The sequence below is a fragment of the Ochotona curzoniae genome, unplaced genomic scaffold (genome assembly GCF_017591425.1).
Source record: "Ochotona curzoniae isolate NIBS_2020 unplaced genomic scaffold, NIBS_Ocur_1.0 contig_2210, whole genome shotgun sequence".
NCBI lineage: Eukaryota > Metazoa > Chordata > Mammalia > Lagomorpha > Ochotonidae > Ochotona > Ochotona curzoniae.
In genome coordinates, this window is record NW_024465369.1 from 41691820 (window position 1) to 41705539 (window position 13720).

A 13720-nucleotide genomic window follows, 5' to 3' on the forward strand; every position below is an offset into this window, starting at 1 on the left:
GGAAATATGTAGTGAGAAAGTAAATGTGAAAAATGTTTAGAAACTAAACTTTTACATAAAGAAGTTATTGTTACTTCAGGAGTTTCACTACTGTTACTAAACAATAGTAATAAATCACTTTTGTATAGAATCAATTCTCCACTTAATCTGTAAGTATGCTTACAAAAGTAAATATGCAAGAAACCCCAGGAGTGATTGCTTTTCAAAATGTAACCAGAATGTCTGAAACAATGGATATGCCAATCATCCACATATTTCACACTAATGTGAAGTGACTGTGCCTGCATCTGCGCATAGCCAAGTGGCACGAAAATATTCTCTTCTAGGCAAATTTGCTGTACTGTTTGTTCAGTTGACATGGATTTGGCAAATGATTAGGGTTTTTTTACATTATTTTAAAAGATTGCTGTGGCACTATATAAAATTCAACATCTATATGATAGATTTGAAGACAATTAGGGTTTATTATACACAAGGAAAAATACCTAAGGTTCAGAATCAAACTTTTACTATCTAGATGATTGCAAGTTGTGTAGATTGCACTCTTTAATATGCGTGGAAAGGTCGGAACAATTCCTCAAAAATATCTTGTGACTATTCATATTTGAATTATTCAAAGCAAAAAAACCCTCCCTAGACATTCAAAATCATTAACATTCCTACCCTTGCCCCATTAAAACGTAAATCAAAATACCATGGATTCCTTGCCAAAAATGAAATTGACCATATACACATACATAATTTAATAGAGTAAATCACATTTACATCTATTGCATGTATAGCTTTATATCATCATCTGTATTTTTAATTCTGAAATGTAATCCTATCTGTTTTAAAATGCAAAAATTTTATTAAATAATTTAATATTGATCCACTCTTACCTTAAGAGTATTATACAGCCCCTCCCCTTTTGTCCCCATGAAAGCCTAAAGCTAAATCCTCATCTTGCAACTGCTGAGATCCCATATGGGCACTGGTTTATGTCCCAGCTGCTCTATTTCCCACCCAGTTGCCTATTTGTGGCCTGGGAAAGCCATGGAAGATGGTCCAAAGCCTTGGGTCTCTGCACCCACATGGAGACCTGGAAGAATCACCAGGCTCCTGGCTTCAGATTGATTGGCTGTGGCTGTTGTGGCCATTTGGGCAGTGAGCCAGTGCACGGGAGATCTTTATCTCTCTTCTCCGTATATTTACATTTCCAATAAATATAGATAATTTTTAAAAAGAGTGTTATACAGCTGTTTCATGAGGAGAGAACTTATCTTATGAACATACAAATAAAAAAAATCACCTCAACATTGTAATTCCAAATAGCAAAGATATTTATTTGAGCATATCAATTCAAGAGGTTACTTTCTAAGTAAGGAACCCTAAATCTCCCCTGACCTTTCTGAATCATCCCATGAACAGGTATCATTAACCCATATGCACAGCTTTTAAGCATATCTTATCTTAGAACTTTTTTTCTCAATTGGAAAAGATTCATTTCTGCTGTTTTTATAATAAACTAATAAATAGATCTTCAAAAAATAAGTTAATGAGAAAATACAAAGCATAGTTACAGGACTGCAACGAATGACAATCTTGGAATAAAATAGAGCCTGTGGCCTTGTATACCTCTTGAACTTTAGATAGCAATGGACTTGTGGGTACTTTCTCATTGATTACAGTTTTATGTCATTTTACTAGTTTTATAACTAGTAAATAACTTGCTAAATCTCCTTATGATAAAATCACAAGGCTCTTTGAAACAAGGTAGCATTTATTTCTCTCACAGTGTGTTTATGCTATATTCCTATCAAAAATACAGATTTTTCCTTTTTGTTCACAGTCCCAGAATGCATCCCCTAAGCAGAGGAAGCAGAGCGTGTATACACCACCTGCAATGAAAGGTACTGTCCGGGTACTGTGGGATTGTCATGAGCATTGAGTTATATCCGACAGGCTGCCTTGTGGACCTAGGCTCAGTTTATAGTGACATCTTGTGATGTGCAGGTAGATACTTAATTTAAAAGGTAATTCTGCTAAATGTGAGATAGGTAGTTGAAATAACAGCAGTTATGGATCACAGAATGTCAGCATGGAAATCAAGAGTTTATATGAAATGATGATAAAAATTTTTCTCTTCACCCTTATTCACACATTTTCTTTGAAAGGATTTTTCCAGAAGCCTAAATTATTCTTCCCAATCTTGGCAGATAATTACTTTTTTTTTCCTGTGTAAGCAAAGCAGAACAACATGAATTTTGGAGAGATTTTATGTAAAGTGTCACAGCAGTGTCATGTGTTAGGAGCAGCTCCAAGCAGTCCAATCAAACAGTTATCTGCTGTACATGTAACAGCTGTTGCAATAATAACTATGAGTGTCAGACTCTCTGACTTTTCCAGAATTTCCTCCGCAAATGGCAACTATTGAAATAACTTCTAAATGTATCAGTATTTAGACCAACATCAGTTCCAGGAATGGCTTCTTTTATTTCTCACACAAAAATGTTCCTGACACGAGGCAGAGTCTGTTCGGTGCAGTAGCTCATGTTCCAGTCTGGCGCTTGGGCTGCTGACCCGGGGCTTTGTCATACAGTCATCCAGCTCGGTTTCAGCTTCGTGAGAGGCCAGCTGAGTAGCTTCCTCTGGAGTTCAGAGAGATGTCTAAATTGGGAGTGAAATTTTCCACTCTGTATTCTCTCTAGAATTGGGGACCTTCTCAGGGAAGGGGGATATAAATGGACACATTAATAGCCACTTGCAGTAAACTTCCTTCCTGTGCAGCTATACAACACAATGTTTGCTTGTTTGTGTGGCTGCAGTAAAAAATGCAATCTTAAATGTCACAGTTTATTCCAGGGTAATTGTTCAGTCTGTTAGGTATCCCCCTCTGTATGTAAGTGCGGCCATTTTAAGAATATTTTACCCAGAGGAAATAATTTTGTATTTTGAAGACACTTCAGTTTTGGCAATAAAGTGCAAGAAATGAAAGATGTATGTTCAATCATTTATTTATTTCCTCTGTCCTATTTTAGATAAGCTTAAGCTAAATAAAGCAATGCTGTCCTCACATCCTCAGAGAATAAAAACATTACTTTTTAAAGGAAGATCAAACTGAAAGCCCTAAGGGCCCATGGCATTCATTATATTTAGCTATCAAATATCGTAAGATCAGAGAAGTTATTTCTATTATACATTATCACACAATTTTACATTCACAATTCTCCCCAGATGGCAACTCAATGACTATTCCTTCTGGTTATGTATCAGACTTGAGGAAGCATGGCGATACTTCCTTTCAGGAGGATTTCAGAGTGATAGGACAAGGCACACCGGTCCTCATTTATAACTAGTAAATAAGTTGCTAAATCTCCTTATGATAAAACAGAAAGATCATGCAACACATTTGATTCAGTCTGCCTTTCCCTAAGAACTAGAAATGTATATTCCAAAACAAAATTAAGCAATGATAATATATGGTACATTGTGAGCACATTAAGAGGTTCAGATCACAAGCAAGATGAACTGAACTAATGAAATGGCATTGAAATGCTAAATTGTGTGATATAATTTCCCTGAAATATTGAAATCTTTGCAGTATAGTAGAATATACACTTACTGAGAATGAAAAAAAAATTTTGCTGTAAGAGCATAGAATCAACGGATGGCTTAAAGTACTGAAAAAATTTGTTCTTACAAACAGGTCAACCAGGGCTTCATGAAAAGTCCAGTGAGCAATTGATTAGCAAAACAAAACTAAACGAACTAGTAAAACTCATCTTTTCTCATGTCTTCTTAGACTGTCAGCAGTTAGGGGATACAGGGACCAGTGTAGCAAGACAGATACCTACTTAAGCTGTTTCAAATGAATCTATAGGCAGAGAAATACCCTCTCCTACACACACTCATTTTTCTCCTTTTCAGTTACTGTGATATAATTATCTCTTGTGATGAGGGCACGATTTCACAAACAGGAAAGAAATAGATCAGAGGAAATCAATTTTGCAGCCACACTATCAGGACCTATATATTGATATTTCCCAAAGCTGTAACTCCACTCTTAGTATACATACAGGCCTCCTTTCTACATTTGCACCAAATTTCTTCACTTGAATATCATTGGGCTTCTCAATTTTAATATGGCCAAAATCACACCCACTGTCTACTGGTTTTCTTTAACTCAAAAGCCTTGCCTATCCCTTGACTCTTCTCCTACCCAGTCCATGGTCTTCTCCTGATAGTTGTAACTTCAGGATGCATTCCTCATCTGGCCATTTTCTATCTCTTCTATTGCTATTGTCTTGTCTAACCCATTGCCCTGTCTGGCCTTACTTGAAATGGCCTTTTTACTGTCCTTCTTCCTTTCATGTATGTCTACAATGTGATTTCTATTAGAAGGGGCAGTAACCTTCTAAGTTTCCAATATGATCATGGTATTCCCCCTAATCAAAAGTTTCACTGACTTCCTTTCACATTTAGCATAAGGTTAAAAATCTAATCATAGTTTCCAAGCTCCTGATTGCCCTGAATCTAATCTTTCAATCTGTCTCCTTTCTTACCGCAATTGCTAATTGAGATATGACCTCACTGATGTTTTCAATATTTTAAAATATCATAAACATGCTTTTATTTCTTTATAGCATTTGTATTTTCCATGTTCTATGCAATACTTCATCTTTCGTGGTCTTCTAGATGCCTAAGTGAATGCCATCTCCTCAATGAAGTCTTCCTTTCTTAAACAATTTGTGTAACACAGCAATGGGTCTTTATTATCATCATGATCTCCTTAAACACTGCCTTGGTATTAGTTTTTGCATAGTCCTCACCACGGTGTAGCTATAGCAAGATGTCTATAACAGAGTATCTTCAATAACTAAAACAGCAACTGGCACATAGTAAGTATTCATTAAATACTTGAAAAACTGGACTTTAACGAATTGGTGGCAACAAGCGATACTATTGTCCACTCAGAAGCAAATATCACTTTAGCCTTGTTCTAACTCCTACTGGTGACTTATTATTTCTCTTTGCTTTTCTCTCTACCTGAATCTCCTTCCATTTGTGTCTCCCTGTCTTCTGTTTTTGTATTCTTATTTTCTCCCCACTCCTCTCTGGCCAAAGGAAAAATATGATTTCTTAAATTAATTATCATCCAGTGGTATATCAGCTGGACTGGATGGACAAATGGAACCATTAACTTGTTGTCTCTGCCCAAGGCTTAGTTCCTGGATGGAATGGTTTGTGTCCATAGCAGCAGCATCATACGATGCAAACATGTGGGTGTGAAATGAAGGATCTGCATATGGCTTGTTTTCTGCAGAGGTGTCTCATGGATGACACATCTTAGTGTCCTAGCAAGTGATAATTTAACTCACAGTTGTTCTCACCATTTTTACACTTAGCAACATTAAGACACTAAAAAGTGTCTAATTTAAGTGTCTTAAAGTAATTTAAGTGTCTTAAAGTAATTTAAAGTGTAACTAATTTTTATGCGATAACTGAATATTTTTCATTGCTTGTAATCTCAGAGTATTAAATTGGCTATGTTCTCTTGAGGATTCTTGTTTATTAGGCTTAGCATGGAGCCTGATAATCAAAAGTGCTCTCGTGGTTAAATTATCATGTATAAAGCTTTTGATCTTGTCCACATAAAATCAATTTTCTTCTGTTTTTCTTCTCAGCAATAGGACTTTTCATCTGCCTGCATTCTAGGAGTCTGTAATAACTTCTTACTCTGTCTTGCTCTCAGGGTCTTATGGGTTAGATACCATAATAATTCTTCCATCTTCCCTGTTTATTGTCACCGTTTCCATGACTCGACTACAAATCACACTTAGTCTCTTTGTTAGGTTAGGGTACAACTAGTCATTTGTTATTCAGTTTCTCTCCTCCCACCACAATTCTTCAGTTGGCTAACTTGTAGCCAAATTGAACTTAAAAAAAAAAAAATGAAGTGACTACGTTACATCATTGGCTGAAACACTTTAATTCATTTCATATGCCTTAGATTAAAAAAAAAATCTATCCCAGAAATGGGTTTCAAAAAAGCACCTCTCTTGGCTTCATCCAAGAGTACCATCACTTGTGAATCCGGAAAAAAAAACCGACATTTTTTTCCCGGGCTTAAACTGACTTTCTTGAGTGTTCCTTTTCCTTATTCTTCATTCAGCCAGTTACTACGTGTCATTCAAGCCCTTTCTTCAAAGGTGAATTTCTAAAAAGAGATTTCCCACCATTCAAACTCCCTAGAGTGATAAATCTTTTATTGGTCCCCTCTAGAGCCATATTTTTCTCTATATTCTTTCATTACAAGTAACCTTAAAGTCCACGTATTTATTTAATGTCTTCCTTTCAAATCAGACCAGGTACAATCTATATGGAAGCAAGGACAGTAACTCCTATTTTTCATTAACATACATGTAGATCCTAACATAACGTTTGTGAGATAAGCAATACTCATAAGGTGTATTTTTCAAACATTTTATACATACTAAAAAGGCACCCAACCCTTTACTGTTTGCAAAAGAATGACTTATCAAGAATATCTGCCTTTTCCCTGGGAAGTCTGACCAATAGAAATATCTATCTGTTGAGGCTCCCTTCAAATTTGTATTCATGGATTCTTTCTCTGTCTTTTGTTCTATTTGTGGCAAAATTTAGAAGATCACGAGCCCAAATGTTTCAAGATATCTAACAGCTTCTGTATAATCCTTGACTTTGGTTTTTCAAGCACAAATGTCTTGATGTCAATAATGTCAGCCATAATCCTTGGGCATTCAATCTTCATCTCCTTTGATAAGCGTCATTTTAACTATATCATTCAAAATCAATCTACTCATTAAAGTGTGATCTTGCCAGAACAAAAGTGAAGAATTAAATTATTCCTGACGCATCTTTCAATCCAGACAATTTAATTCTATCCATGAAACATGAAACCTTATTAGCTTTCTTTGTAGGCTTCCTGCTTGTTGACAAATAGAGAGTTAACTATGAATTCACTATGCTCGAGCCTTTACACTTACTGCTTTCCATAATATTTATTATTCATTCCTAATTTAAAAATTATATGCTTGTTTTGCAAAGTAAGTCAATGCAAGTTTGTCATCCCAATTGTATTTTCTATTGTTACAGGCAGGCTGTTACAGCACTGGTGTTATATTTCATAATTTGACTCCGTCATCCATTTATTATCAACTGTTTGAATAGTGTTTCATTGACAGATGAGATAAATTATGTTTTATATTTTTGTCCAAGATTATATTAAGCAAAAAAAACTACCAGGAGAAAGAGAGTCTTGCCCCACATACACTAATTTCCTTCAATGCAATCATTCATCAGTTCTAAAACATACATATTATTTCAGGATCCCATCCTTTCAAACCAGAGGTTAACATAAGCACTTTTGTTACACTCAGTGTTGTGTTTCAGAGTGGTGTTCACATTTTGATCTGTAAAGATGAATCATAAATTTGTGAGGACAGAAATAGATTCTGAATAGAAAACACATTTTTCTACTAACAAGTATAAAATCGTACTTTATAATTATGTACATAAAAAGTTCTGAGGGTTATCAGAAAAATGGCAGCAGATGACTGGACGCCCACATATATTTATCTAATGTTCATGTGATAGTATGCCCTGTAATTTATAGAACCATAAATTAAATTATTGCTGGATAGCTTGAATAATGTTTTCAGAGAAGCAAAGGGGACTTGAATCTTGGGACAGGAAATGGCTGAATCATTTCTACCCCTATTGTGTGTGTGTGTGTGTGTGTGTGTGTGTGTGTGTGTGTGTGTGTGCACTTTACCGGAATGCAAGTGCCCTCTGCTGAAGAAAGCAAAGTGTTATCGATTTAAGTGGAAATCTGAACATTAAACCGAGTAGCTGACTGAAAACTGCTTTGTATAGCAACCCATCAGCATTATGTTACCACTTTTAATGCACAGCAAATCAGATTTTTTCATTTACTTCTGAAAAGCATCTTCTTTCTCAGTCTTTATAGCTTCTTGTAAAAGAAGTTAGTGTTTTCAGTGTCCAGGAATTGTATTTCTGACATGTCAAACTGCTCTTTAAATATTTGGGGATTTTACTGTCTAAAGGAATTTTTCCATCAAAAGAAGAACATGATTTTGGTATTTTATCTTGAGTCAACACATTTTCAATAAAGTAAGGACTACAAACAAGAAATTACTCTGAGAAGAAATCAAATAAACCCAATAGGAAAGCTGATGTGGTTTAGGGGAATGGTAGTTGATAGTGGCATGGATGGGGTATACAATAATAACTAGAGGATAATATTCATGGTAGATAAAGTTAATTAGCATGGTAGCTGTAGGGCATCCAACATGGAAGCACAAGGACTTTGGCACATAAGTGAACGGGTTCAAATCTCAGTGTCACCACTCCTTACCTGCTTGACCTTCAGAAAATCAATGGAGTTAACTTGGAGTTAACTTTTCTTCTCTCTTTGGTGAAATAGAGGAAGCATATCTATCATGCAGAGCCCAAAGTGAAACTGTGCAAAGAAAATGTCTACGAAAGACATACATTGGTGGGGGCTGGGCTGGGCTGGGGCTACCATTTGAGTGATTAATTGAACTCTGGGTTGACAGTAAGACACTCCTACCTCCATTTCTACTCGAGTCTTCAGAGTGGAAGAATGAGACCTGGACAGAAATGGAGTGAAAAGGGGACACAGAGGAGACTCCCAGTATTTGCTGTTATCTGAATGTATTGAAAAGTCACATGGAGACGTCCTATGAGACATACATATCATCAGTTTCTGCAACATCCACTCCACTTTAATTTTGCACCAGCAGCAGAGAGATTTGTGTAGCTCACCTTTCACATCTTGCTTATTTTTACACAAAATCTGACATGCCTTCATTTACTCTAGCTCCTGCCCTCATGTGCCATACCATGTATTTCACACCTCTCAGAGACATTGCTACTTATATTAGCAAGACTTGCAGTTCAAAATGCTGAGGAACAAAGCGGTAGCTAGTGGTTCATTTAGGAACCCTTAAGCAGGTCATAGAGTGATTTTTTTGTGCTCGAGGGCTGAGCAGCAAATCACACTCTATAAATATAGTCTCTAATCAGACAACTAAGGAAAATTAACAACATTTATATGAATTCTGATGTGATCTCAAATATCATTGTGACGTAAAACATTCTCAAATGGAATAACTAGCTGAATATCCACTGAATATTGAAAAACAAGCAGGGGAATACGGGAGCACAGAATTTTGCCTTCCCCAGATCATTACCATGCTTTGTATTCCTTTATAAAAACAAAACACTTCTGACCCTCTGTGCATGTTCTGCAGGTACTCATCCCAGTTGTCTTTCCAAATCTTGACCTCTTTTGTTTATGCTGGTTCTGTTTATTTACTGTGTGGGGTGCGGCTTATTTATGCAACTCCAGAAACATTTTAAAATTTTAGTTAGAGGGCCAATCTAAACACATGCAAGTCTTGCTTCTATTTTTCATTTTGAAGCCACATATGCTCCTATTTCCATTTCTCCTTTATTATTATTTAATTTCTCTTGCTAAGGTTCATGTCCATCTTTTTCTTATCTGAGTGGGGAAGGTTACCAAAACCATATGGAAGTATACCTTTTATGAAAACTGCAAAGATGGTTTTGTTTCTGAGTTCAATACTGAAAGAAGCAAGAGAAAAACACTGCAAGTATGAGTAAAATTCATTTTTCATGGAGCTGCTGTGAATTATTAGTGGATCTTGAAATGAACTAAAATGCAAATTTAAAATTTGGAACTATAAATGAATGTATCTTATATGGTGCCACTTGAACATTTGAGGAGAGCATGACAAATCAGCGTGCATTCCTTCATTTTCTTTATATATCTGCCTGTTTGTAAATTAACATTTTTTAAAAAGATTAATTTGTTGATTCAAAAAGGCAAAATGACATTTTTTTATCTTCTAGCTCACTCAGTCAGGAATGGCCGAGGCTGTGTCCAGGAGCCAGGAACTTCCTCCAAGACTCCTACATAGGTGGAAGGCATCCATATACCCTGGTCATCCCCGCTGCCTTTGCAGGCAAATTAGCAGAAAACCGAAGTAGAAGGTGATAGCCAGAACTTGAACCCACTAGGATATGGGATGCAGGCATCACAAGCAGCAGCTTGATGTGTTGTGCCATAACACTGTCCCTAAATTAACCTTCTTAGTTTACAACAGCTTCCTATCTTTGAAGTAAGTTTAAAGTTAAACATTTGTATTTGGTTTAAACAGCTGAATCAAGAAACCCCAAATACACAAACAGCAACATTCAGTTGGGCAAGTGCTAAGAAAACAGTGCGAGAAACCACAGATGACTTCATTTGTTTTTGATGACCTTGAAGGTTTTGACGGGTATTGCTCAGGTATATCGTATAATATTCTTTTAGTGGAATTTGTGTGACATTTTCTTCATTACACTGAAGTGATGGGTAATTTTGGAAGAAATAACATAATGATATGTTATATATAACATATATATTTATATTTTATATTTATAAAATATATTTTCTATTTGTAAATATATTTGTTTTATATTTGTTATATATACATAATATATGTCATATATATGTTAATACAATATGAGATGTTCATCACACAACGTCAGGTTACGTACTCTCAATGTGGCTCACCCCTGTCTCTGCTGACCTTGGTCCTCTGGCTGAGGGAGTGTCAGACAGGACACTATCTGTGCACTGTACTCTTCAGGAGGAAATCATTCTGTGTAGCTCCCACTTAGTGGTGTGTGTGTGAGTGTTGGGGGTTACATTCCATGTCCTCAAAGGAAATGATTATAAATAAATGACTTGGAACTCTTCTATACAAGGCATCTGTCTCTCCTCTTTCATTTATTTATTCAATCATCCATTCAATCGGCATGTACTCATGAATGTTTATTTCAGACTGGGATTATATCCCAGTGCTACCTTGTTTTGCTGCCATGTAGTTCCAACTTTGGCCATCAAGAGCTTTCTCAACAGACTTTGGACCTTTGACACGTGTCACTAATGAGAGGCAGGGATTATTTGTTTTCGCATGCCTTGACTTTGTGTTCCTAAAAGATTCTCCAGGTTCATTGTTGGCAAATCTCGTTCCAGTTCTAGAATCAGTCATTTCTCCGAGGAATTCTCACATCATTCTTTAACTCCCATTTGATCAGCAGCCTTTAAAAGGTGTCTGCCTCAATGTACGGCCATTAAAAGGAGAGAAATCTCTCTCTCCACAAATTTTATGTGCAGTATCTCTGTTTAAGGGAGAGATTAATGCCATACTCTCAGCATACTAACATGAACTCTACCATTGCCTATTATTATCAATGTTAATAGAAGTCACAGGGAGAAAAAAATGTCTCAACAGAAGAATAAGAAGATTCTGTCTTCATGGGTTTATCATTCTTCAATTAATATTTAATATAGAATTCTTGGTTATTTTCTGTGACAAACTTATTTTGTCCTTTACTGGAAGTGTTTAAGTAATACGCACGTAGTTCTCTTGTTGACTTGCTGTTTTCTTTACTTCCATAACAATTTAAAAATATGTATGTTTATAAAAATCAGAGTTAAGTAGTGCTGCAATTATGTGATGTGCTTTTTTGTATAATTTATTTGGCATTCACATAATATAAGCAAGATACGTTGGATCTCTTATATTAAAAGAGTACTCAAGGTAAATGTTCCTGATTTTTACATGACTAAATTGGGACATGAGCCTTTTCTAGGGTATCTTATGAAATTCTGTTGAAACTGCAAGACTTCAGTTTTTCCATTTGTCGATCTATACCTTTTAACCTAATTAAAACAAAGGCATCTTGAAATCTTGTAACTTAATGGAAAGTTTTACAAGATTTTTTATACCAAATTTTCTGCAAAGTGCTAGGTACTTTTTATTGACTTGTGTTTTAACATCATATTATAGATCTATATATAATAATTTCACATCCAAGCAAAGTTTGCCTGTAGTCTTGTCTTTCTCCAACCCAACTTCTCTTTCCCAGAAAGTTGACCACAAAAATCTGACTCTTGTTCAAGTGTGGCTGGAGTAAAGCACATGAAGTAACCTTTCGGGCAGCTTATGATCTGGCCTCCTTTTTTGGTCCAACATCACCTACGGCCATTGCATCCCTTCTCATGCTGCAGGAATGCTGAGTGCATTTAGTTCCCTGCACACAATGCATGATTTCTCATCTTTATGCTTTTGTTCTGCAGCTTCCTTTGCATAGAAAGCTTTGCTCTGTCTTCTGCCTGTTCCCAATCCTTTGAACTGTGCTTCTCAGAAGATGTCACATATATCAACATTTAAGTGTAATTCTCTGTGCTAACCTGAATTCCTTGAGAGTAGGACTGATATCTTTGTAGAATACTCTTACCTGTCTTCCACTTATATTGCAGAAGGTTCTTAATGAAACATGACTCAGTGAGTGAACAATCTTTCTGATTTATAAATAAGTGTAACTTGGCTTACTTTTATCATATTGAAAAAATATCTGGTGTGTATTTTAGCCATTCACCCTGCAAACATTTACAAAATGCTTACTGTCTGCCAGGTCATGCATTAGTCTCTTGTAGGCAGTTCCTGTCTGCAAGAAGAATGTAGTAAATAGAAAAAAAAGTTGTGGGAAAAATAATTCTAAGTTCCTTGATGTTTACATGGACCACAGTGCTTGAACACAGAAGAAACCTCCTTGTTTTTTGTCACAGCCAGAGAGAGGTTCACGCAAGAAATGAACTCGCACTGTGCTTTGAGGGAAAAGAAAGTTCTGTTTTAAAGAGTTATTTATTTATTATAAATGTAGACTTAAAAAGAGAGAGAGAGAGACCTACCATCCAGACATTCACAACCCAAATACTATCATGGCTTGGTATGGGCCAAGACAAAGCCAGGGACCAAGAGCTTCATCCAGGTGTCCCAGGCCAAGGGTATGGCAGACATGGAGTGACTGAGTGTGGAAATGGCACAGGGACTTTGAACATTATGATCTGTGTGGTTAGAATTGGTGGAAGAGAGAACATGAGACACTGGGGACACTCCAAGGTCTTTTGTGTCCTGTGCCCACTATTGGGATGAGCCTCTCCTGAGATAGCACTTCCTCCCATGTTACCATATTCTGTGAGTACTTTGAGGAGAGGAGAGTGAATGGAAGAGACAAAGTTAACATGCAGTTATTTTTTTTAAAAAATCAATTTGCTTTTATTGTATCTGTAATAGGCTTTCTGTCTGTTATCAGTGAAGAATAATTAGCTGGTATTGTCAAACTCACTTTCCTTTTTCTAAATAATAGCTATGACTTCTGAAAAACTTAAATACTCATCACATTATCTTTCAAAATAAGTTGAGTGAAATTCCAAGCAAAACTGGGTTACGACATAAAAATGTCAGATAAACTGAGAAGTTGGCTCTCAGCAGGGTAAATTTGAAGCAGTATTACATTCCTTGCAAACTTCTGCCAATTTGTGAGGTTTCTAACTGGTTTCTTGTAATTTTACACTTTATTTGAACTTAACGCAAAACAAACAAACAAATAAAAAAAGAAAACAACAACAACAAAAAAGCTATGAGGTCATTTGGAAATGGTTTCATCAGTTGTTCCTCAGCAGGTTCCTGTGACAAACGCCCCACACCTCAGGTGTGGCAGAGCTGGCTACTTGGGATCATGAATGATATCAGCATTGCTGTCAATCAAGTACAAACATTTATTAAACTTGTACTTG

General features: G+C 36.1%; 1 protein-coding gene across 3 annotated transcripts in view; it reads left to right on the top strand.

Annotated features, from left to right (window-relative positions):
- PPP1R1C (protein phosphatase 1 regulatory inhibitor subunit 1C) overlaps positions 1-13720 on the top strand; it is a 97896-nt gene that overhangs the window by 54760 nt on the left and 29416 nt on the right. For 2 of the 3 annotated variants that reach the window (XM_040972129.1, XM_040972130.1), the window contains exon 4: positions 1832-1892. The exons of the other annotated variant lie outside the window; for it this stretch is intronic. In XM_040972129.1, the coding sequence (XP_040828063.1) occupies positions 1832-1892 (61 nt within the window). The remainder of the gene's footprint in view (positions 1-1831; positions 1893-13720) is intronic. 3 annotated transcript variants of the gene reach the window in all.